The sequence below is a fragment of the Pezoporus flaviventris genome, unplaced genomic scaffold (assembly GCF_033815535.1).
Source record: "Pezoporus flaviventris isolate CSIRO_AGI_PZ_B2104156 unplaced genomic scaffold, CSIRO_AGI_Pfla_v1 ptg000015l, whole genome shotgun sequence".
Classification (NCBI taxonomy): domain Eukaryota; kingdom Metazoa; phylum Chordata; class Aves; order Psittaciformes; family Psittacidae; genus Pezoporus; species Pezoporus flaviventris.
In genome coordinates this window covers 13,941,489-13,967,727 of record NW_026892563.1, presented here as the reverse complement: position 1 = coordinate 13,967,727, position 26,239 = coordinate 13,941,489, and the positions used below count along the sequence as shown (strand labels likewise).

The window sequence follows — 26,239 nt, the reverse complement described above, 5'->3', positions numbered from 1 at the left end:
CCACCACCTCCGCCGCCCGCCCAGGTGAGTCAGGTGTGCCCGCGGGGGGGTGCAGGGCGGCGTCACTTCCTGGGCCGGGCCCGCCCCCCCCTCCGCCGCTGCCAGGAGCGGAGCGGGGAGCGGCTGTGGCGCTGCCCGGCTCCGCTGCCGGTGCTCGGGTGCTGCTGCCGCCGTAGCGCCCTCCCTTGGCTCCCTAGGGCCCGGGCAGCGCTTCTGGCTTCCCCGACACCTATAAAGGGCGGTTCCTCGGCTCCTCTTCTCGCTCCGGCACTGTGTGAGCTCCCGGTCCTGTGTGGCGGTGGCGGCCGCGAGGTGTGGCAGTAGGGTGCAGGGGTCGTGGGTGAAGCTCCTCGAGCAGGAGGGGAGCGCTGCGCACAGCTGTTGAGGTGTGACAATTAGCTATTAAATAAAGGGGAGGGAAGCACCAGCACCTGCGTTCCTTCCTCCTCTTCCCTAGGACCCCCAGCGGGTCTGCGCCCCTTCGGCAAGGGAGGATAATGCATCACGCTCGGGGGGCTGCAATGCTTGAGCCAGCCTGGTCTGTGTGGCAAAGGCTGGAGGCTGATCAGGCGCGCTCCAAAGCAACAGTTTTTAGGGAAACCGTGCTGCCGAGAAGTGCTGCCTGTCTGGTTTTCAGTTGCCCCTGGGATTAGGAGCCTTGATGATCCCAGCGGCAGATTTCAGTGCCTGAATCCTTTTGTGGATCTAATTGCAGGTGTCACAGGTCTTGGAGCGATGGATAAAGGGTCTTACTCTGTGACTGAGATGCTGCAGTTGGAAGGAAGGAGTTTGCAACCTTTGGTGTGTAACCCAATGGTAAGGAGGCTATTGCAATCTGCAATGTGACCTTCACACCTATCACATGTCTAAAGGCTAATAAAGCTTGTGTTTGTTTATCATACTGAATATCAGAGACTCAAACTGATTGTTCTAGGCAGTTAGCCTATGATCATTTAATCTGGTAGGTTAGGCAATAGATAGAGGACAATGTGTTTCAAAGCTAGGATAATAGCACTAGTCAGTCTTGTCTTTGTAAAGCTCCATTTAAAAAGAATCTATGGAGACATTTAATTACTTTCAAAAGACATGGGATATCAAGTCTGTTCTCGGGGCTCTATTTGACAGGGACTTGTATCTGCTTAATTTACTCTGGATTAAACTGGAACCGGTTTACTCTGAATGAGAGCACCTCTGTATAAATAAATCAAGAATAAGAAACAACTGCGTCTAGAGACAAGCCCTTAGGTCACCTGTGTGACCCAACACTACACCTCTACCTGAGCCTCCTTGTCCTGGTTATCATCACTGTCCTTGCTTTAATTTGGGATGTCAGCTGTAACTGGATCAGTCTACGGAACCTGACATGCTGTCATAGAGGTCTATGGAAGTTTGAGTGATTTGGAGAACTAGGGCCTCAGATGCCCTGCCTTCTGCAGGTGTGCTCCACTTTGTTCCACACAGCACACCAGGTCGTTTGTTCTGTTGTCATTCAAATTCCTGCTTCATTGGGAAACTGGTGAAAGTTGTAAACCTGAGTGGGACAAACCCCAACTTCTGCTTAGTTGGCAGTAGACTTTAAGCAAAAAAGTAAATAGTATACCTTCTGCCTGCACTGTGATTTGAGAATTAATTCAACAAACAGCAGCAACAAAGGAGTGAGAACTCGTGGCAGAACATGGAAAGAGCTCATCTAAGAGAATTTTAATTAAGTGCTTTCAAAAAGGGCTAGGCCTAAATAAAATTCACTTTTAAGGTGCTTAGAGAACCGGCTACCTGGGCTCTGAGCTTTTAGTTGGTAAAGCGTAGGAAGGCTGGAAGAGGGCACCAGAAGAGCTTGTCTTCAAGAGGCAGAAGAAGAAGGTGGCAAGGAAATTCTGGAGCAGTCATGTCACTGACTAAAATAAATAAATAAAATAGGCTAATAGCTACCCAGACTGACAAAGAACAGTCAATACTAGATTTGTTGAGACCAAGCCATGTGAAACCAATCTTTCTGTGACAAGGTGACCAGTCTTGTATAAAATCCTTCTGTCCTGTGTACATACATTTGCAGGAGCATCACAAAGAAACTCTCTTCCTACTCTGCTTTGTTGTCTTGAGCTCTTTCTCAGTCCTTTCAGAGACCAGGATTTAATCTAGTGCTTTAACCTTTTCTTTTTAGGTTGTGATGCTTCTAAAGTGTTGCTAGCTGTGTATGAAGTCAACCAACATAAAGCTTCAACAGGACGTAGAGGACCTCAGCCCTGATATGTTAGATCTAAAGTATTTTGCTTCTGTGTTCTGTGAACAGATAGCAGGTGGCATCTGTGTAATAGCTTTTTTCCCTACTATGTTTGAAGCTATAATTTGGAACTTGCAACTTTCCAAGAAGATAACACAAAAATCCATCTTTTTGCCCACTGTGCAAACATTTAAGCTAAGTGTCCTGGGTTCAGCAGTGGTAGTCATTTTTCACCTTCTTGGTTGCTGGACTGTTCTTGTCTCAAGCAGCTACTCAAACTTCGACTGCAACAGACAGCGCCCCCCCAGCCCAACCAAGTGTCGTTTGAACGACGACACTAAGTTCAGATTTTTATACACAAATGGTGCCACGCTGCAGTTGGCCTAAGCCAGCCTAAAATTACATTGTCTGTGAAGGAGTCTGCCCTCCCCTTTTTGTGTCAGAGTCTGTATTCACATGGTTGCACTTGAGTTCACGTGGTTGCACAGTAACTACACCAGCTCAATGATGTCACTTAAAAAACCTCCCAGGTTAGTTTTCAGGCAGATCAGAAGGTTGGCCTGACTTACCAGGTACTTGTTAATGTCAACATTAGACAAAGAAGGGGAGGTGAGTGGGCTGGAAGGAAACTACCCCTGAAGAAGGTGATGAAAGGGACATGGTTACACATCCTAGCAGATGCTGGAGTTCCTTGCTGATCTCATTTAAAGCACACCCTCACAAACAACTGGCAAGTGTGCCATGGAGATGGAAATGAGCTGTAGGAAGAGGATGGGAACTCTTAAACTAACTTTTCCACTGGAAAAAAACCAACAAAGTACAGTGTAGGTAATCCTCCTAAAGTCAATGACACGCTCCAGCTGGATGGCTCATAGTGCCCAGAGTCAGGCATGTGTATGAATTTTTGTTAGTTCAGAGCTTAGGTTAGTGGCAGCTCTGCCTGCTCAGCACCCCAGAAGTCAGTTCCTTTATAAATTGATTTGAGCATACAAAAGTAAGCCATGAATTAAAAGGCAGGCTGGAGACCATGCTTGGGCCTTCATCGCGTGGGTTTAGTGCTTGTGACTGTAATAGTTGAACAAATCAGAATATAAATTAATAAAAATCTTGCGGCTTCCTTGTAAAGCTGAGAGCTTATCAGTGGAGGCAGAAAACTGAGGCAAATCATAGTTTGTTCGAGATCACATAAGCTCCTTGCTGTAGAGACAGTAACAGAACATTCTCTTTTGGTAGTCTTTGCAGATTGATTTTAACATCTTTCTGCCTGGAATTATATGCCAAAACCCACATCAGGGCAACCACTCCTCTCCCAGACACTAAATTTTAAAGCCTGTGCAAAACAATAGTGTTGCTTGATGATCCAGCTTTGAGAATTTTTTTCCAAGAGACAAATATTGTGCTTTTTCACAACTGCTTTCTTCGAAACCACTGAATTATTGTTGCTAACATTCTCTCTCTAAGGATCATAAAAAGCCCTGCATTCAGGAACTTAACTGAGAAGTATTAAGCAACCCTAATTTTACATATATCTCATTATCAGCTCTATTTATGATGGTAGAGAGCCTGTACAATGTGAAAAAATACTAATTAAAAAGAAGATTAATCACGTTTGTAAGCAGTGAATTACTAACATGGCTGTTACTGTGGTACGGGGGAAAAGAATGCCTAGGTTTAAATTTTTGTTCTTAAGCCTCTGAGAACAAAAAAGGTATTCTGCATGCTTTCCTCAAGCTCGGTCTTGCTCTGCTTCTTGGCACACGCTGTCATTTTTCAGGTACATTTTTTCCTGCTGTTAGCTGTGCTGCAGGGCACCATCTCCGAGGTCATTATCAAAGGGTTTCTTTGTCAGCCTGGCTCCTCCTGCCTCTACAAAGCTGAGGGCTAGCGCCGTCCCACCGAAATCCACACAGGTCCCGTGCCAGAGCTGCAGCTAGAGATCTTGCGGGTTTCACAGACTCAGTGGACCTGCGCCAGTTTGCCTTATCTGATGATCTGGCTCCATGAGAACAAGTCCCTAATGACTCACATCCACCTCATACCTGGTGTGCACGGGAAGTTGTTTTTCAAGCTGGGTCCCACAAATGCCAGCAAATCATATCTTCTTTGTTGTAGAGCTGCTTCCTTCTTCTAGGAGGCGCTGAGTTAAGTGTGTGTGCAAGGGAGACACTTGCTTAATGTGTACCCAGTGTCACACAGCTTCATGGGACAGGGTGGCACGACGAGCCTGCAGGCGCCTCTACACACTTCCGCAGGATGGTGCTTGGCAGCATTCGCTGGGGAGAAAGCATCTTCAGAATCACGTTGAAAATTAAGCAGGAACAAAATCCATATATTCAAAAGTGAATAGATTTACATACAGTTATTACAGTGCAAATAATGAGCATGGAAAATATAGAATTTGGTATCAAAATCAGAAAAAAAAACAGCTTCTTTCACCAAAGTGCTTCCATTCGGGTGGATATTTTATTTTACTTTGTACATGCAAACCACCATCTTGTAGTGCTAATACATTTCTTACATAAAATTCAAAAAACTCTGAAAAACCACCTTTGAAATCCATTGTCACTACCCACTATTGCCTAGTGAAGACACGGGTGTTAACAAAGCCTCCACATGCAAACTAATGTAAGAACGTAAATTCTATACAAGATTACTGACAAGATAACAGATGCAACTTTTTAGCTTTACAAAACCCCTGTGTGAATGCAAACCCTGTGAGTAATGTTAAAGTGAAATCTAAGCAACAGTAGGGTAAAAGTCTAGAGGGACATTAAGCAGCATAACTGAGGAAAATTATTTGAAAATATTATTTAAAAAAACAGGTCTCCATTAATAAATTATCATCCCACTGTCTCTGTCTCCACAGCTGATTTTGTCTTCCAGTATGTATTTAACAGTCTCACAGGAAGTTGTGGCAATGTCAAACTTGCACTGCCCTGCAAGCGTGGTTCCACAGGTCAAGCACAAATCTATAATGCCACATTTAAATCTGTTACGTGAAGCCCCGAATGGCCTTTGTGCAAATCGACACCAGTACCTGCAGTGCAGCCTGCATGGAAGGCAGCAGCCTCCTGCTCAGGTAGGCATGGAGATCTACCCAAAGGAGTAAATTGTTGGATACTGGATCAGATAGTCCTGCTAGGCTATTGTAAAAGATCTGTGAAAAGACTCCTCTGTGCTGTGGTTTACTAATATTTTCCATTATAAAGGACTCTTTCTTTGGGAAGTATTAACATCTCTGTTGTTTGTTGCAGGCCTTTGATATTTAGCAGGGGAAGTCCCAGAGGCTATAGTGGTACCTATTCATTGCCCAGAGAAACGTGACTCAGTTGTACCCATACTGTACAGTATTAAAAATGCCGGGTCTCTGATTCATGCACAAAGGCAGATTAAAATCAGGCTGCCACCCACATCTGTCTGGACTGCCCCCACTGCACAGATGGCTCAACTGCCCTTCAAACATCAGCTGAATTGCCACAAATTACAGCCAAGCATATTTAATAATACTAAAAGCTGAGCGCAAAAAATCTCAGCTGCCTGCAAAGCAGGAACTTTCAAGGCAGTAACAAGCTGGACAGCTGTGGAAGGAAGTTCTTTACAGCCATCAGTTTTACTGTACCTGTATTTGTGACAGGAGTCTTGAATTCATTTTCTCTCTCTGGCCAGGATTGCCAAGTATTGCAGACAACCTGGTCCAAATCGTCAGGCTGAAGCAGCAGTGAGAATGGGTGCACAGTCATGACTTAGGGCTCCCTCCAGCAAGCCCCACTCCCATTCCTTATGCAGGTGTAGCAAACTGGCACAAACCCATCAGCGGGTTCACTTGCCCATGCTCTTTGTGACAGCAAATGTAGGAAGCAGGTGCTACTATCACCATTCCACCTGCTCCTACAGGCCCTCGTGAGGGTCCTGGGCAGAATGCTGTGCTCTTCCAGCTATGGGGATGAGTGGGAGCACATCTCTCCTTACCCCAGCTCCCCACTGGCCCAGCACAGCCTCATGTTCCATGTGTGCAACAGCGGGCAGCAGCTGCATGATGGAGGGCCAGTTCAAGGGAGACAGTTTTCTACAGGAGATGCAGTGTAAATCCTCCCAAACAGAAGTGCCCCAGCATCCTTAGGGTTACATTGCAAGCTCACTTCAATTTCAGACAGCCTACTTTTGTTCAAACTATTCCCAGTGTGCCTGATACTACATTCTGGTGCCCAGATACAATATAGCTCTGTCTGTGCGCCGAAAGTTGCACTGTCAAAGTGGCACAGGAAGCCCTTCTCAGAGAATGCCTCTGGGTCCTCAAGGGACACTGGCTCGTGGTAACTAGCACAGGGTAAACTAGGTTTCAAGCTGACTGGATGCCACCTTCTCCTCCATACAAGTCTTTGATATTTTATTTGGAGGGCTTCTTCAGTTCCTGTTTTAAAAGAAATGTTTCAAACACTGCCATTCATTTTTACTGTGATGAAGGATACCTGTCTTTTTGTCTATGCCCTTTACAGAAGGCTCAAATAAATGCCTTTGCCATGAACTTATTCCTAACAGGTCAGGATAACCATGGCTATGTGGAATTATTTGTGAAAACGCAGGTGGGTACATTTAGTTATACTGCTAATACCATTCATTTACTTTCTCGTTGTATCTCCAGCACCCAATAAATATCTATAAAATTTCCATTATACCAAATTGTACATAAATCCTATATAAATCCAGCTCTGTGAACATCTTTACCTATTTTATTTAAACATACCTTATGTTTTTTATTTAAATGTAATCATTTAATTGTAGCTTAGAAGTCCTTTATGAGAATAAAGTCTGAAATTATTTCAAGAGTTATTAGAGAAAGTCACTAAGTAAAGCTAAGAAGCCTGCCAAAACTGAGTTTAAATATACATCTCACAAGCTGCTATCTGATTTCTAATAAGTAATGTAGGAGGCTAATAGAAAATGAGGTGCTTTACCTACCAGTTCAAACTGTTTGTCTCATGCATTGGTTCAACACTTTCCCCATGGGATATATATTTTTAATAAATAAATACACATGCACACATATATATGCTAGGTGAATATATAGAACTTAAAAGTTTCTTCTCCAAGAGGCTATAAATTAAAGTATTATACATGCATAATATAGTATTTTGCATATATTCTCTAAGCACATTAGAATAAGTTAATGTGAAAGGTGAGAAAACACAGTATTATATACAAGATCTGTCAAGGATAAAAGTGAAGACTTTAAAACCTATTTTATTTAAGAGAATAAACCTCGTCGGAAGAGTATAGTTTTCACAGTAAGAATCCATTAAAAGGCTGTTTTTCTAGAAAGCTATCTGAATTCCCAAGCCCAGCTCCATTTCTGCTGGTTTTTCTTTCACATTCATTGGTGTTGCTTCATCAACGTCATTGGAAGTACAACAGCTTTCAAATGGCTGTACAGCAGTTTGAAGTTCAGAATCCACAGGCTCTGGCATAGAAGTCTCTGTTTCTACCCAAACATTTTCTCCAGTAGCTTGTGACCCTGGCTGAAGCTGCATGAAAAGCATTTCTACTGTTGAAGTGTCTCTTTTGCATGAGTCTCCTCCTTCTCTCCCAAAACTGTTTTGGCTTGGTGAAGACTTATTTGTTCCTGTCTTGTTATTGACAGCCTGACCTGAATCCATGATGTCATTATAGACCGCTACATTCAAACTCATATGACCCTCATCATCTTCTTTATATCTAAGGGAATAAAATAGATAATACCAAAAATACAAGTACAAACACAGTATTTACAGCAGAAAGTAAGAATAACCTAATTTCTAATTCGATTGCCAAAACTGAGAATGTCAGCAATCAATTAAAAGATGAATTAGATTGATATTGATTAGGTGGCACTTAAACAAAAGACACTCTGTATGAAGGAACACCTGCCAGAGGGTTCCAGTAGGTGTTTTTTATCAAATATAAGTCATGTAACAGAAAATAAAAGGTACCTATTCACAATTATATTTTACTTGCTGTATTTTCTTGTTCCAAAATGGAGATTATGGCTTGTTTATACTACAGAAGCTGTTGAAATATTTATGTACTCTTTCGTGGATATAACTTGCAGGGTCAAAAAATTTTTTCAGCAGTCTAGGTTACAAGATTTTCCAGAGTGGTAAAAGCTATAAAAGCATAAAGACCTTTTTATTTCCTTGGTTTAACTATCTTTACACCAGTGCTAATGAAACCTAAGTAGTAAATTGTTTCATGCTCAGAATGTTTAAAACGGAAGCAAACTTAAGATAACATTTAATTAAATATCTGCATCTCTTAAACAAAGTATTTAAAAAACCCTGAACTTTATGATCTGAGCAAGAATCAGCTGGCAACATACCTGAAACGAGAATGGCTGCGGAGTTTATGAGCTTTTCGAAGATGTAGAGTCAATGTATAACTCCAGGAGAAACATTTCTGACAGATGTGGCATTTGTATTTCAGAGTGCCATTACTCTTCGAAAGAAAGACTGTTAAGAGTCACTGAAGGCTTGCAGGTACATATGGCAGAAATTAATCCTTTGTTGAAACGTGAAAAATCACACAAACTAGTTGAAAACTCTTCTGAAGTGAATTTCCTAAGACATTTAAAACCTGTGCTTTTTAAAACATGTCTGTTTAAGGAACCCCAGTGAATACGGAGATTCTCAGGATAGGCCATCAGTACTCCAGTAGCAGTGTGACACGTATCTTTCACTAAAATATATGCATTTTACAACATAGCAGTGATCGTAACTATCATAATTCGAAAAATGAAGCAGCAGGCAACAAGCGTGCATAAAATATAGCAAAACTGTATTTTAACGTTGTGGCCAGACTCACCTGATTAAAAGTGATGTGAGCTTTACATACTTTACCATTTCTCTATTTTCAGGTAACTCCAAGGATGGAGTACCAATGTGAGGAGAAAGGTGACATTGGGCTTTAATCCTTGAAATACGTTGCTGCTGAGATTAGGATTGCCATTTTATTTCATGTTTTAAAAGGGGTTGGGTGTACGTGGAGGGGGTTCAAGACAAGTACGCAACTGCACGCACCTAAAGTAAGCACTCAAAATATATCGGTAAGGATGAATTGGAAATTTGCATAATACTTGCAAGAGTCCTAGAAATGTGTGCAAATAAATACTTGATTTGATGCAAAAATGAAACATTTCATTAATTCACAAGAAACTAAAGGCATGTAAATGTGGAATTTTGCCTCATTTATAGCAAGATATTTTATCCTGCTATTTAATATACTCACCACATGCACTCTCTTGTAATGCTGTTTCAAAGTTTGTAAAGTCCGTGAAATAAAACCACATCCTTCAACATCACAGCTGTAGGCATCTGAATCATTGTGTGTTTCAACATGTTTATGCAGATCATACGCGTTCTTAAAACTTGAAAACAAGGTAAAACAAATAACAGATATAATAGTACAGAGGAGTAGTCTTGTGGTTAATGTTTAGGACTGGGAGGTAGTAATTTTTGGCTCTGACAATGACAAGTGAAAGCGGAATATGTGTAAATTGTTTCTCTACCTCAGTTTTTCCACCTGTGAAAAGGGGATAATACAGACATCTCTTTGATGTGCTCCGAATTTCATTTTCCATTCCCTCTTTCTTCCCACACATCCATACCATGCCCAAATCTAGGTAATTTTTCAACAACCATGTTGCAAGGCATCACTCCCTCTTTCTGTTCATGTAGAGAAAATTCTTGTCATTTTCAGTCAGTCACTTAGTACTCTGGTCTAGAAATTTGGATTATTTCCTGCTGTCCACACAAAAGTACAAAAACACTTGTTCACTTTATCCCACTTCCAGCCCGGAAAGGCCTGACCTCTCCCCTTCTCTGGTAAACATAATTTGCCAGTGCTTATATATATAACCTGGTCTTTCACATCCCAATGTTGTGGGGCTTTTTATTTATCTCCTGTGTGGCATTATATGGCAAAAGCAAAAGAAAGCACCACAGAAAAATGAGAGCATAAGACAGGAGAAGATATTGTAAGCCCGTGGCAGAAAAATCACTCAAAGGAGAAGACTGCAACTCTCCCAGCAAACAGCCAGCAATCATTTAGAGTGGCAAACCCCACAGTTTAAGGCAATACTGCTCCGTGTTTCAACTTGTTGTGATGACCATTTTGGTGTACTTATGGTCTTGCCAAGAAAATTCATCTTTTAAAGTATCTGTTCTATGTACACCAGAAGTTCATGAACTACATCTCAGCAGGTGAAAGCAGATGAACATCAGATGAATGTATTAGATTTCTTCATTGACCAGTTGATTATTTTAGCAGTTGAACACTTTTCTTTGTTTACTAACTCTCTTGTAGAACACCAACTTGGTTCTACAGTTCTGCTGACATAGCAACAAGCCTCAGGTTTTCTTACCTTCTGTCGCAGAGATGACAATGGAAAGGACGTTCATTACAGTGTCGGAATCTGGTGTGTGCTTTCAATGAGGAGACACTTGTGCATACCATGTCACAAAGGGCACATGTAACATGATTAACTAGAAAAGAAAGAAACAAACATAATTTCGGTTTTGTATCCCAGCTTCACCAGGACATCACCTGCTATGACACGACAAAAAATATATTAAAATATCATATTTAAAGTAAGATATTATATTTCAGAATAAAATACACAGAAAAACAAGATATTAAAATGGAATATCAATGCAATAAGGAGGGTAATGAAGTAATGGTCAATCTTACAATGTTTCAAGTTACTTTAAAAAAAATAGATGGTAATGGAAAAAGGCGTAGAAGATAATGTTTCATTCTCTAGGCTGTCACAAAAAGGATGATTACTGTTTTGCCCTTGGCACTTTGGGAGGATTTCTAAAAGCTGGATGTTGTCTGGAGGCCTTCTGACAGACAAGCACTGGCAAATCTACTTTTAGTGTTTTAGGTATTACCACTCTCAAAAAGATGGCAGAAAGAATACGTGTCTGTCCTCCGCCTCCCTATTTCACATTCAGGTATATTTGCTTAAGGCAGAATAATGCAAGGTGCTTGCTAAGCTGCCAGACATCGAACTGCAGTGGCTGAGACACAGGTTTGCTCTGATTCTGGAACATGGGAGGACCTCTGGCAGATTGGCAGGCAGGACTGCAACATCTTAAGTTGAACGAATGTTTGCTTGGCTGCATATGAATCAGCAACCTGATGAATGCAGTAGGAAGAGTCTCAATAAAGATGTTTTGGATTTAGACAAAACCTGTTACATTTAAGACTCTGAACAACGCATTATCTTAGAACCACTGACTGCTTTACAGATGGCAAAAGAAAAACATGCAGTTGAAGTGCTCATGTCTTCTTAAAAACTAAGCAAATATAATGCACTATAACTATTCTGGAATCACTCCCTGCATAGCCACTTTTCCTCATAGTTTGTCTTAAACCAGGAAAAATGGGTATTTTTTTTCCTCCCTAAAATAAATAGCTTAATGTGGAAACTAGCCTGGAATAACTTAATCTGCAAAACTGCCATGAGTAAAGTTCAGCACTCTCTTGAAAGTATCCAGTGGTTTACTTGGTTGTCTGGCATGTAAGAATGTCCATGTAGGTAGTGATTTCAGAATACCTACAGCATTTGCATTCACATCACAGTTTATTTCAGAAGCATTTCTTACAGGTAAGCAAGCTCTTTAAAAGACTATTTCAATATTTATCTGTCCCAGCAAGCTATTATGAAATATGCTGGGGTAGGAATCTGAAAATGTCATGTCTGCACTGGCAGTCTGCACTAACACGCAGACGTGTGTGCTGCCAGAATTTATAAAGAAAGCTGAATCATGAACCAGAGAAACGCTGGCTCTAATATCTGAAGGGATTTAAGTAGTGCCTGAATAGTTGGACCCTGGAATGCCTTCCAGCTCCTTCAGACAAATTCACATTGTGGGTGGTTCACTGTGGCTTACTGGGACACGACACAGTTTCACATTTTCCTTGTTCCTAAGTCCGGCCACCTTGCCATTTTCCCTGGCTATGCAAGCAGAACACAGTCTGAATTATCAGGGGACAAGGACGGACAGGCACATTGTACAGCTCACAAAGGTTTAAGCACAGCCAGAGTGACCAGCAACAAACAGTTCGATTAGCCATGTGCTGTATTTACTATATAAAACCTATCCCAATATGTGTTATGCTTTAATTAAAAAAAAAATAAAAAAACTAAAACCAAACAACAGTATGTTGAAATTGCTGCTTTAGCTAACAAAACCAAAATAAATCTTAATTTGTATTTATTTACAATTTACGTCCAAAATCATTCTGAGACAAAGGAATAAAACTAATCTAGTACGCAAACCAAACATAATTATTTTCTAGTATAAAATATAAAAATTAAGATATTTTGGTCAGATGCATGTCAACTATAAAACCATTCAAATACAAACATGTTCAGTCCTGGCAGGTTACAGTAAGCACCAAAACGAATGCATAGTTGTTAAGCATCAATGTGTTGACTTGCAGACAGTGAAAAATCATGTTTCCTTAAGAATTCAACTAGAAAGTAGACTCTACCCTGACTAAGCAAGTCTGCACAAAGCTGCTTGTATGTTTATACAACCTAAATGACTGGTACCCAGGTCTGGCTACATGGTTCAAATATTCCTTTTCCCAAAGCAAAGACCCACCCGGCTCTCAGCTTCTGCATTTCCTGTATGTCCAACAGCAACATCACATGTTTCCTTGTGCTTAAGATGCTGTAGGATTCTTTCCCAGCAAGTCATAGCTGTTGTAGTATAACCTGTGGGAATAATTTGGGGACCTCAGGGAGGCTGTGGTTAGGTCAGTGAAGTACTACAGTATTTGAGCGAGGCTGATTATGCACTGCAAGGTGAGCAGAGTTGCAGCCCAAGCTAAAATACAGCTTTGGCTTTAACCATGCCCCTAGTCATGAAAGCAAGTAAACAGAAGCGAAGAACAAGCATCTTCATGGGAGCTATTGCGAAACAGAAAGCCCCTTACGCTTTGTGATCAGAGGGCATGAAGAAGGGGATTTCCACTCTTCAGAGGGGCTGGCAATGAAATTCTTACTTCCCAGCACTAGTAACAGTTGCCCCAGTTTGGTATGTTAATTTTCTCAACTAATGTAATGATACTTACAGCTCTGTTCTGTACAAGGTGACCTTGAGAAAAGCACATTTTATTTTAAAAAGCTCTGACTTACCATGTCCCCTCATGTGATCACGTAGCAGCCTTTCATTGGCAAAATGTTTCTGACAGTTCTGGCAAACAAACATTCGATCTGAATTTAAATAGAAACTGTTTAGTGGCAATACAAATAATTTATGGAAGACTTATTAATTAATAACCTAAAGCTGACAGTTTCAAGAATAAACTAACAGAGCCACTGAGACAGTTTCAATTTTCTTTTTCATTAACCAGTGCTCTTCAGAAGAAAATTTATTTTAGGCTTAATGAAAAGGATTGCTTATCAGTAAGTTAAATTTATTCCAAACAGAGTAACAATCTGTTCAAAACACTAACAGTCTGAAATTTGAGCTCTTCTGTCAGTTACCTAGAATGCACCTACTTTCCATCACCAAAACATCCACAATTCATAAATATATTCCAAGCTCTTAAAACCAGAGAAAGCAATCACCTTCCCTTCCTCTTTAGGAAAGCATGCCGACTAATACATAGTTGTTGAGGTAGGGAGTATTCTAGTGAAGAAAATACTGAAAAAGCAAAGCTGAAGAATAAAAAAAAAGCTTTTTGACCTGAAAGTAGTCAAGTGCCCACTTGGGATTACTTGCAGGGATTTTGTAATCCGAGTCTGGCTTTTGTGGAGGTTCTCGCTTCAGTAATCAAAAGTCTTTCCCATTCACGGGCAGTTTTTCAGTGTCAGTGGAATGTCACACTGTGCCATGGGCACCAAGGGAAGAGAGGCAGTGCAATGCCACAGTTGCCAAGCAAATAGCTTTTCTGCTGAAACATGGATGCAAGGGTGTTCTGTTGTTCACTTACATTACCCTAATTCATCAGACATGAAAAGTCAAGAGAATTTCTACACTTTATGAAAAACACTGCCTTCCTGGAGGAAACCCTCTTTCATTTAATTGACTTCTATGAAAAATAGAAATATTTATGAAATTACATGTGCACATTATCACAAAACACCTTAAATAAAAATCTCGAAACAGAAATAAGAGCTTACTTACTATCTTCTGAAACTTGTCTCTTTGTGTGATCAAAAAACTTAGTGTTATTGGAGAACATTCCTCCACAAGTAGGACATGCTACAATTCTTTCTTGCGTGTGGGTTCTTAAATGATCCCAGAGCTTATGCTTTCCTTTAAATACACCTAGACAATCTAAATCAAACAAACAGAGAAAAAGCTGTATATGACTGCTGTATTCTTTCTTACATAGAAACAGAAAAGGCTATAATATACTTATGTCCTATTGTTATATATTTAGCAATACACAAAAAAAGCTGCTTCTAGGAAAAACAAAATAATCAGGCTGGTACCATTACAAAAGTCAGGTGAGGTTTAACCTCACAAATACCCATGCCACTGCCAGTAATCAGAATTCTTCAAGACATGTTGACAAGGTTTGTCTTAAAAAAAGTTCAGTTTTGTTGAACCAGCAGAGAGCATGCAGTTATACTTTCCACCCTCATGTGTCAAAGTCTTTGACTCCACATGTATGCTCATACAGTAAAATATAGGTAACATTCATTACTATTTCTGTTGCCTGCCACCATCACAGAACTCCAGCAATCTTCATGGTCTCTGGAGAACCAGAAGAACAAGATGGGGTAGTGAATACAGGTGTCTTCACATTTTCTGTCTTTACATACACATTCACATAGTGGTTAACTGCAAGCAATCAGCTATCCACCAAACTATCTTGGCATATAAAAACAGCTATGTCCTTAGACCTCTTGAGCTCAGGAACAGTCTGGTGGTGTGGACACAGTGAACGCTCTAACAGCACCAGTAGGAAGCTCTGACTATTGACATGTGACAAATAAGGGGAAAATCCCTAGTAGGTTAATCTATTGGTGTAAATGCAGCTAAAGAACTAGTTTCAGGAGAAAACTTCAGACCTATGTGAAGGAATAGCCTATTCTCTCACATAAGGAGAAGCAGCTCTTTCATCTACCTAAAAAAAATACAACAGCTATGCAGAAAGCTACTTTTTTAGGAATGTGAAATAGCGTGGACTCTTAAGAATCAAGAGGACTAAAACTGAACTCAAGAACAAGAGATATGGAAAGATAAAATACTCTTTTGTGGATAATGCATGGTAAGAGTAATCAAGTGAATCAAATTTAATGACAGGTTAGATACATTTAGGTTTCAGAAACTAACACATAAAGTTCATTTGAGAAAAACGATTTGACTAATTCATTTAACCAGGTTCCATTTCTACTATTCATCAGAACATTCTTTCAAGTAGAACAAGAATGTAATAGCCTTGATAACAAGCCATATCCACCTCCAACTGGCAGAATACCGGTAACTTCCTGAGCTCCAGATCAATACACATAGTAAAGGGACAAAAGTCTAGACTCCTTATAAAAGACAAAGGCAATCCTAAAACCTCACCTTGTCTACAACGAGGAAAAAGTATTATCAGTGTCTCTTTCACCTCTACTCTGTACAGGATACTTCTGATCAGGAGAGGCAATAGAAAAATGGCAAGTTCCCATGTCTAGATCAGAAGCTGAAGGACTGATTATTTTTCTAGAGCAACTTGAACATTTCTGTCTGCTTAACCAGATTCAAAATGTAATATACAAGATATCAGATTGAATATCTCTCACACATCCTTCCCTTGTGAACTCTGCCAGGGCCCTGAGTATGCCAACAGCCTCTGGTTGCCCTGAGCAGCCTGTAGTCAATCTTTGTAATCCTCCTCTACAGCCAATTCCACCCCACACAGTGTAGCTGCCTATGTTTGAGGTCTGCACTGATACGGTGTGGCTGCTCAAGCTTCAGTCACAGTTCTGTGAAAACAGCTAAACTGGAATAAAGAGCAGTGAGAAACTTCATCTGAGGTCTCCACTTACACACCCTGTGCTGCAGTTCCCCACCTGTTGTGCCTCACTGGTCCTGCCTTGGACTTGCTGTCTGGGCTTCTTGGCTTGACCTCATACCTGTCTTGGCACAGTGGACTTGGGTTGTGGTGGTTGGGCTGTGGCTGACCCGGGCTAGCACTAGCAGACCTGCTCTGTTCTTGTTCAGGTTCTGTGAGACTGCACCCTGCCAGTGACTTCCCTGCTTGCCCAGCTGTCACCCTTAAACCCCAGTTTGTCTTCCCTTGCAGAACAGTCCCTTGCTGTGTCCTCACAAATTAAAACCAACTCAGACCACCAGCTAGTACACTGAGGGTACTGGGGAACCACTTTGCATCCGTTCCTTCAATTTCACAACAACTTCTTCCTCGTCGAGATAAGCCCTTACTGGCCTGTCCTTGCTTTTTAATTTTGGGGCTGAATGAAAAGTTGTCTTTCATTGACTAGACATGACTACTGCTAAAGTATTTTAAACTAGTCTTTTAAAATGGCTTATCTGACTTAAAACTTGCACCTCTCGTTAAAACTGACACTCGTTGCTTCTCATCCTTTCTAGAACAGACATGGAGACCAGTTGATTTCACTGTTTCTAATAGCAGGGCATTTCTTAAGCATATCTGAAGACACACTGTATTCCTTTTCTGCTGCATTTCCCTTCTCCCCATTCTGTTATTTAGGCTGTACAGGCAGAGAAGATCCTTTACCTGTTCTAGTAGGCTATATTATCCAAAGCTTCAATCACAGCGATGTGGGACTTTTGTTCCTCTAAAGCCTACAGATTCTACACTATCAGGTCACTGGAGTGAGTTCCCAGCCAAAATAGTGCATCTGTCAGCTAATCTCAAGAGTGAAAAGGAACAAAATTACGTCACCTTGCAACCACTGATGGGATTTTGGCATCATTGCAGTGAACAGCTAACCCCAAAAGTAACTATAATTCATAAGTTGAAAAAAAACCACCTATCTGGGTGTTCACCAAGAGGATTCCAATCAAACCTGGACTTTGTTGACACATTTTACAAGACACAGCCAAATTGTTTGGTTTAAAGCAAGCACGGTATGTTCTGTTGCAAGACTAGAGTCCCACAGATTGTCTCATTATTCTTCAGCAGAAAGTCTGTTCTTCTGGAGAGGTTCTGCTCATATTCTTAGTAGGTCTGAAGCTGAATGGCATGCACATCAAATGGGAGTCCATAGTTTAGACCTTACTCAAACAATCAAGGCATCTGCTATGAAAGACTGTCAATGGAATGTGGCTTCTACAGTAGAGCCAAGGGCAGAACACCAGCTTTGAAGCCATGAAAATGATTTTAACACAAGAAGTAGTCAGCAATATAGCGAATGCATTAAAAATGCCCTTTCTTACCACAGAGTTTAAAAAAAAAAAAAAAAAGCAATAGGTGTTCTTCCCTTGATTTGAAAGGAACAGAGGAGGGAAAGTAAAGAGCAAGCTCACTAAGAAGCATTGTGAGGGAGACAACACTGATCCCAAGTGGTAGAATAGAAGAGAAAAATCAGTTTGAGTGGTATAGGAACTGTCAGCCACATGTAGAATTATGAGGAAAGCCAACCCTGTTTGGTGCTGGCAACTGAGGGTGTTCAACCCCATGGATGATAGGGACTATTCTACTTAAATCATGGTGCCTACAAATGAAAATGTTTCTACAACTGTTTAGTATATATGAAAAAAATATCTGAAGGTGTCTCACAAGTTCTTATGTAATATGTAGCACCAAGTGAATTTTGTAAGAAACATTGAAGTGAAAATGGACTTTTTTTTTTTTTATATGAACTACCTTTCCAGTGACAATAAACAGCTTTCTTCTGATCTGCAATAATTTCTTCCTCAGTAGCATAGGCATGATTAGCAACATGTTGATAAAACCACACAGGGTTATTGAAGGTAACCTAAAAACAAAATAGAAGCATGGAGAAGACAAGATTGTTTCGGCAGGAAATCAACTGACAGGAACATAGACTTAAGTGTTTTTAGAAACCAAATAGACACCAGTAAATATTGCAGTAATATCTAATTAACTCATCCCAACACAGAGACAATTACTACAACTACAAAAATGTAGAACATTCTGCAGTATCCACCACAAAAACCAGGTCCTGAATTTTCACCTACCATTTATTAGTTGAAAAGTCTGCCTAAACTAATTGAGTGAATGCTGTCCATTCTTTGGGGCAGGGATGTGTCTTTCAAGGCTGATTTATTTCTTGGGTTAATTTTACCTTGTCCCTTCCCTTCACTTCTACCTGCTCCTACTCACGAGGAGGCTATGAAGGCAGCACAGGTAATTCCAACAGAAGTGGGAAGGCTGCACAGTGATTAAATGGAATTAGGTGTTGTGGACACAGCACTCCATGAGTCAGTACTTACGTGACAAGGGGGACTAAACCCTAATTACCCTCTGTCTCACACCATAAAAATCCACACCTGCAGAGTGAAAGTAGACTGCACATTGAATGTTCTTCAAGTAACAGAGGGTGTCATTCAGCTGCATACTGTCATCAGTCACAATTCAAAGTATACCTCTCTGTTCCAAATAATTTAAACCCTCAACCTCTCTGCTGCACTGGCACAATTTTGTAAGGCTACATATTGAACTGGGACAAGGAACTGATCTGGCTTTCAAAATCAAAACTCTGGGAAGAACAAATGGGAAACACGTGAGACTCCTTAGGCTAATATTGCCATTGCTGATGATGTACAGCTGATTCAAATTTAAACAGCTCCGGGTTTTTTTTTACTTTTAGGAAAAATATATAAATGAAATAAAACTTATAAAATTTATTACATGGTTTTAACCATTCTAGTCTTAGTAGAGTGGGTTAAATGAAGCTGCTAGGCATTCTGTGTGCAGAACAGAGCATTCACACAAGGAGTTAAAGCAGGCAAACTGCTGCATTTTAAATTCATACTCCACTGTATTTCACAATAGCACCCTCAGGGAGACAAGCCCTTATTTCCTCTGAAGGGCTTGAAACATGATCAGAGAAATACAAGGTCTTGTGTATATGAAAGCATATAAGCATATTAAGGTGAATCAACTAAAAATACCGAGCTAAACAGTGATTGAAAACCTTTTTACTTCTTAATCAGAGTAACCATATGGGGGTTAAACCCAGTTTAATTTGTTGGCACCATCTCTTTAAGTCTTTCACTAGAACTTTCTTGGACATTTATATGTAAGTAGGAGAGAAGAGAAGTTTTGGGGGCAGTTGGCCGAGTCAGAAGCTTTACTTTTGGGGAAATTGAATCCGACACAGTAGGAGTCACCACAAGTGTTGGGGGAAGTTGTACGGGTGATTTTCAAAGAGAATTATATTCATAACTGTGGGAACATATTTGCAGGAGGGTGGGAAAGGTAAGTAGTTTTCCCTGCCCTCAAAGTTCTCCTCTTTCTCAGTGTGCCCTACCCCACCTCCTGGGTCTAGTCTAGTCTGCCTACTAAGTTGAGAAACATTCTTTTCATTAATAAAATTCACAACATAGTTTGAACTTGAATGAACATGTATAAAAAGATATAGCAAAATGCTGTGGACTAAAAGGTTCCATCAGCCAAAACTGATACACTTATACAAATGAAAAATGGAACATAAAATCAATTAATGGGAAGATTTTTCTTCTGGTTTTTAAGCATCTTTTTTTTTTTTTTCCCCAGCATGCTTTTCAAAAGACTGTGCTTACTGACAGAGGCAGCAAAACCTAATTCTGAGGGCCTTGAAGTTTTTTCTGGACATCTTTATTTTTTAAATAAACAGACGAATCATGGCAGTGTGCTAGTGAAGACTGATTGGTGTGTATTAAAAAGAGTCAATAACAAAAGTGAGCATTTTAAGAAATATGATTCTTATAAGCTATGAAACATAATGGCAACAAGATTTGTTTGTAACAATAGTTTGCAACCAAACTATGTAAACAAAATAAGTCATCATGAATAATGCTCTGAATTATGTCCAAGCTTATAGCTTTAAAAAGAAGAGAATGGGGTACTTCCATGCATAATCTAGTAAGCAAAATACTTTTTTTCACAGATTGACTTAACAACAAAATTACCTCTCTCTATAAATGTCGCTCTCAGATTTTTATGTCAATCCTTATTTCATGTAAATAAAAATTATTGGGGAAAAAAGGTATCAACGTATTATGTGAGTGTAGATATTCTAAATTCAGAGCCAAAAGAGCCAAATGTGTATTTTTAAACATTCTGTCCAGTAATAAGACAAATGAGGAGGCATTCACCTTTTATATATGCTATGACATAGCATATATAAACTGTAAGCTGAAATTTTAAGGTGAAAGTAGAAATAACTTTGGACATAGTAAGGTTATCAAAGAAAAGCATGGACTACAAATGCCATCAGAAAATAAAAGTACATTCACTCCATCACTGCAGTACATTTACCCATTCAAAAACATGACACGCGTGAGGGATATAGTATCTATGTAAAGCACCATCAAGCTGACATTCCTGTGCGTGGAAATAATTTCATCCTCATTAGTGTTTGCTTATAACCTCAAAAACCATAGTTTATGTCATTAATTTTATCACAAATTTGATATTAAAAAGTCACGGATAACAGAGAAATATGATTAAAAGTTGATAACCCATGAATCATTTAAAGGCCTAGAGAGACATCAGGAAAAAAGAATTAAAGGCCTTTGAAAACCATAAACGTTTTGTTTTGATTTGTAAAACTACTAAACCTGCATCAGATCTGCCATATGAGGTTTGCAAAATTCAGTTTTACGGTTTTTCTGATTTCCACAGTACAACTCATTTCAGTTATTTCTTCTTCACCAATATTTTACATTTTCAGTTATATCACTTTACCCAAATGAAAGAAAAAAACCTCATACGTATGGAAAAAAAAATGACGTAGACCAGATAGACAATTTTCCTGCATTACTTCTTTCTCTGAAAACTATCTTGCTCAACAGTTACGCAAAAGGAGATGATAAGAAGATGTCATCTATGAGGCATCACGCTTGTGGATATCTTTGCATACCTTTGCAGGTAATGCTCACTGTTTCTGAGGCCAACAGTGACAGAGAAAGTGATTCCCTATAACGTTGTATGAACACAAAGCTACTTTTGCTCAGGAGTGGACACATCCAAGAAGCAGAAAAAAAAAAATAAAAAAATACAGGCAGCACTACCTATGTTAACAGTGCCAAAAAAAAAAAAAAAAAAAAAAAAAAGCAACTGCTAATCACTTTGATTTACTTGGTTATTAATACAGAAATTGCACAGTCACAACAGAATGGATAATGATTTTATTCCAGGACACCAAAAAGTGGACAAGACACAAACCACTTTTAGTTGAAACCAATCTTGGTCACATTTGGACATAAGGCTTATATGAACAGCCTGTTGCAAATGTCTAATTTCTGCTACAACAAAAAAAAGGAAACAAACAAAAACCCAAGACATTTCCAGCTGACCAAGGAAACATCACATATACTATTGCCTTTCTTAAGGCAAACAATGAACACTCTGGACTGCTCTGCAAAATACTAAGTTCATTAAATTTTTATTTAACTAGTTATATTAAAGTTTTGCACGCATGCTCTTAAAACACAGGAGAAGTTGAATCTTTGTCAAAAAGATCATTTTAGTCATCACAAAGAGAAAGAAAATCTGAATTAGAGGTCACAGGTATCATACAAATGTGTTGTTTACATTTTGGGAATGCTATGATAATAATTATGTATTACTTACAAAGACAGTAGCAAACATTGTTCAGAGGGGAGATTGAGCAAGTATTCCCAATAATAAGTCAAATCCAAAGATTGCTAAGGTAAAGTTTGAAAAGGAAGAGAAATGGCAATATTGCAATGTATTTCACTTACGTCACAATTCTCCCAGTGGCAAACAAACTCCTCTGAAGTCTTTGGTAACTGATGCCAGCTACGGCTGCTCTGCAAACACGCAGGCAAATCCTGGTGCAGTGCCCATAACTGACAGCCTATGAACTTCAGTTTGGTGTGGTAACTGTGAAAATTGACATGTGTTACCAGCTCTCTGGGATATTTAGCCTCAAATTCACAACTTCTCCACCAACACGGGTACTGCTCTAAACACAAGAAAGAAGTAAGATCTTACAGAACGCTGCATGAAATCTGCAACTGTGTGCCACAATGGTGAGAATGCCAAGAGTACTTACATTTGTAGTAACTTCACTATCTGTTAAGTAACCTTAGCAGAGAAGCTGGTAATTGCTATCTAGTGAGAATGCACTAGATAAGACTTGTAAATTTCAGTAGCAAGTAGATTTTCCAGTGTCTCACAACTGCAGCAATATTGGAGTGCTTTGTGTCTTAATCACAACTTTTTGTAGAAAGACACTTCATGGATTCAGTAGGAAAAAACTGTAAAAATCAGTATTTTCTTAGGTATATACTATAACACTCTGCAGCTTAGGTCACAGAGACATTGTTAATGTTGGTCCAATTCTGCTTTTTTCACCTTTAATTAAAACTCATTCACCTTTAATTAAAATGTCTACACCTGTAATTACACTTGATTACAGTGTTAAGAATAAAGAGCAGGATACACAAGAGCCAAAATACCTATATTAAAAAGTCTAGTATATTATTGCTATTACATCCACAGACACTACCTATAATTTTCTGCAGAATTGGATTGCTTTCCTTTTAAGTACATTTAATACTATTAAAAAGATGTGAAATACACCACCACCAGTGTATGTATCTAAATAAGACAAATACTGTACAAACAATAAAAGTTTCCTTTTACATTTTTCTATAAAGATTCATACAAGGGCAACTTTACACTTAGAAGCCTTAAGCAGCAGCAGGCCTGTTCCCTGAAAGGCGATAACTCTGGCATTCAAATATAATTTGCTAATATCTGCTTTAGACACCTGCTGAGGCCCTAATATTAGGGAAAAAAGAAAAAATCCTCAGCAGACGTTCTCATGACATCACGTCTCCAGTCCCTTTCCACGTTAGCAATACCTATCAATACAGACAAAAACCCAGGACAATCAGAGATGAAGCAAAAAGCAGGAGTTGGCCCTTGTCTAAGGGCTCCATGCAGCTGTGCCTGAGAAAAGCCAAGGTGCAGGTAAACTGAAGTCAACATTATTTTCTAGGCTAGGAATAATCTTCCAAGCTGCGGTGTAATCTGCGTGACAAATGAGACATAAATGACCTGTTGTTTCCTGCGGGTGCTGTAGGTACTCATCCAAGTGTTCTGCAATATGATTACAAAATTCCTCCATGCATTTCCCTACAAAGCAGCATTCCTTCCATTCACAGGGTAATATCAATTCAGCATTCTTAAACTTGCTTCCAGGGGCCATTGCCTAAAATTTGTAGAAGTACAGAGGAGTTTTAGTTACCATATTATATTTTTGTAAGTTCCTCACGTGAAAATAGCAGATAAGATTACAGGCTCCTAGATGACATGAACATTTTTTGTGGGCTTTAGGGTTTTTTGTTTGTTTTCTGTTTTTCTTTAATTATTGCAGAAGTTATTTTATGAATCTAAAATCATATTTTGCAAACAATTATACCTTGCCAGAAGCCACAAGTTGTAACATTTTCATTACAACCATGCAGTAAGAGTCCTATGATCACCACCCCAAACATTTGCTGAGGCTGCCTTTATTGTAACTTAATTCCACAGCAGTACTGTAAAACCTCTTTCCACAGAGAAAGCCAAAGCAATCATTACCAAGAGTGCAATTCCACAGTCATTTTAGCCTGACATTAGTATGGGCTCCCACTGAAAAGGGCTGATTCTATCCACCACATACATCCACCAGCTCTGGAACTGGCACAGCCAACCACTAAACTCATGAGAAAATGGATCCAACTGAAAGCCAATTCTTTTGGGGGAATGACAGAGAGATAACTAAATCAGTTTTCTGCTCAACTGAATGCCTGTTTGTGTTGGAATAAAGCAATATAAGCCAAGGAGACATAGTTTCAGTGTTTTTTTCATGGCTCTGAACAGAAACAACAATAGCAAACTTAAAAACTACTGGCCTGTTCTCAGTGGTTTTCCACCTCCCTACTCTTCCCTGTGTTACTAGCTTCAAAGATCTGCCACTTCAGCTGCTCAGATGAACACTCCTTAACCTGCATTATTCCCAGCAATCTGGATTAGTTTTAAGAGTTTAAATAGCCTCCAAGCAGATCAGCTGATGAATCTCAGTCAGCAGCAAACTTTGGAAGGAGGATAGTAACAAGCAGCTGGGAGGAGGTTCCTTATTTTCTCATCAACACATAGAGATCTGGAAGACAAACTCTGCCCAATAGCCTAAAGCATCAGTACAAAAGCCTGTGTCTTTCCTGATGCTCTTACTGATTCTATTGATTCAAACAAGTCAAGCACTGACATAATACGGGTAAAAAAAAACCTAACAGGGTGCACGTGGGAAAACGTGCAGGAATCAGTATGCCAACTCAGTGGTGTTAAGCAGGCACTGTCAACAAAACCGGCAGAATCTTTGTATTTCCAGCTACTAAAAATACCAGTCTGGAAGCATTCCTTTTCCAGAAAGTTAATTACCAGAAAGCTTCTGAGAGACCTGATAGTTTTATATTGCAAACCTTCTCACACTGTAACGTTTCAACCTAAACTGCTACAACCAAGCCTTTTAATTGTCCAGTGCCCCATCTTGCTGACCTGAAGCCAGAAATGCCAACATCCCTAAAGGCAGACAGAACGGTGAGCAGACTACCATTTATGTTACACATTAAATAATCCATTGTCAAATACTTTCTTAAAGTTATTCCACCAGACGCAGTATTAATACTAATGGAAGAAAATATTTCAAGCCATAATTATTCTAATTGACCAATCACAGAATCGTTAGGGTTGTAAGGGACTTCTGGAGATCATCTGGTCCAACCCCTGCCAAGGCAGGGCCACCCAGAGCAGGTGACACAGGAACATGTCCAAACGCATTTTGAACATCTCCAGAGAGGGAGACTCCATGACCCACCCTGGGCACCTGTTCCAGTGCTCTGCCACCCTCAACATAAAGTTTTTCCTCATGCTGAGATGAAACTTCTCTTGTTTTAGTTTATGGCCATTGCTGCACATCCTGGGCACCACTGAAAAGAGTCCGGCAGCATCCTCCTGGCACCCACCTTTGCAACATTTACATGCATTGTATCTCAGTCTGCTGGACTAAATGAGCTTAGCTTCCGCAACCTCTCCTCATAAAAGAGATGCTCCAGACCCCTCATCATCCTAGTGGCCTTAATGCCAGTATCCACAATATCCTAACAAGCTGAGTATCACAGTATCACAGTATGTTAGAGATTGGAAGGGACCTCAAAAGATCATCTAGTCCAATCCCCCTGCCGGAGCAGGAACACCTAGATAATGTTACACAGGAGTAGATCAGAAGCAAAAGCTACCAGAGAGGAAAACTCTTGGGAGTGACCTTGAAACCCTCCCACCCGTAGCGACACGGACCCTTAGCATCTCCCCTTTATACCACTGCCTCTCTACCGCACCTCAGCCGCCCATAGCACCCCCCCACCCCCCCACCTCTACACCCACCTCAGCCTCTCGCAGCCCCCTCTGCTATCTCTACATCCCCCTCCCACCGCCCTTAGCTGTCTGGCCCTTCGGAGGAGCTCTCCCTACACCTGACTAACAGCACTAACGAACCCCGAGGGAGAGCTGCAGGGCGAGCCAGGTCTGCGGGCGCACCTGCCCGGCCGCAGGTGTGTGAATCCGCAGAGCCGAGCTCAGCGCGGGGAGCGGGTAGCGCTCTCAGAGCGCAGAGGGAACGGGCACCCTTGGGCTGCTGTTGTCCTTCTCCTCAGGGCGAAAGGCAGAGCAGTAACAGAGCCTAGGCTGCGGTTTCCACAGCGCTCCCCTTCGCCGGGTGCAGCGAGCGGCAAAGCCCGTGGTTTCACCCGAGGTCCGCGAGAGTGTGTGTGTGTGCGTGCGGCCGCTAACGGCCGCGGCAGGTATTAGCCC

General features: G+C 40.4%; 2 protein-coding genes and 2 long non-coding RNA genes across 6 annotated transcripts in view; 2 read left to right on the top strand and 2 right to left on the bottom strand.

Moving 5' to 3' along the window:
• The window catches only part of RIPK4 (receptor interacting serine/threonine kinase 4), an 85,348-nt gene that overhangs the window by 22,499 nt on the left and 36,610 nt on the right, over positions 1-26,239 (bottom strand). The gene's annotated exons all lie outside the window — the stretch shown is intronic.
• LOC133269355 (uncharacterized) lies at positions 62-9,551 on the top strand. Of its 2 annotated transcripts, none has more exons than XR_009743424.1 (4): positions 62-274; positions 716-816; positions 6,761-6,804; positions 9,108-9,551. It is a non-coding gene; the product is annotated as an uncharacterized LOC133269355 (long non-coding RNA). The 2 variants fall into 2 exon arrangements; XR_009743423.1 differs by lacking the exon at positions 62-274 and adding an exon at positions 308-386.
• LOC133269354 (histone H4 transcription factor-like) lies at positions 7,447-26,050 on the bottom strand. Of its 2 annotated transcripts, none has more exons than XM_061453529.1 (11): positions 25,925-26,050; positions 24,279-24,952; positions 23,447-23,600; positions 22,123-22,346; positions 18,056-18,167; positions 14,395-14,547; positions 13,401-13,478; positions 10,614-10,734; positions 9,479-9,617; positions 8,574-8,689; positions 7,447-7,933 (listed from the first exon to the last, which is right to left on the bottom strand). In XM_061453529.1, the coding sequence occupies exons 3-11, from the start codon at positions 23,595-23,597 to the stop codon at positions 7,534-7,536; spliced, it is 1,494 nt and encodes a 497-aa protein (XP_061309513.1). In that variant the 5' UTR covers positions 23,598-23,600; positions 24,279-24,952; positions 25,925-26,050; the 3' UTR covers positions 7,447-7,533. The 2 variants fall into 2 exon arrangements, with proteins under 2 accessions (XP_061309513.1, XP_061309514.1); XM_061453530.1 differs by lacking the exon at positions 25,925-26,050 and adding an exon at positions 25,814-25,880.
• On the top strand, positions 22,235-24,218 carry LOC133269356 (uncharacterized). Its single transcript, XR_009743425.1, has 2 exons — positions 22,235-22,458; positions 23,950-24,218. It is a non-coding gene; the product is annotated as an uncharacterized LOC133269356 (long non-coding RNA).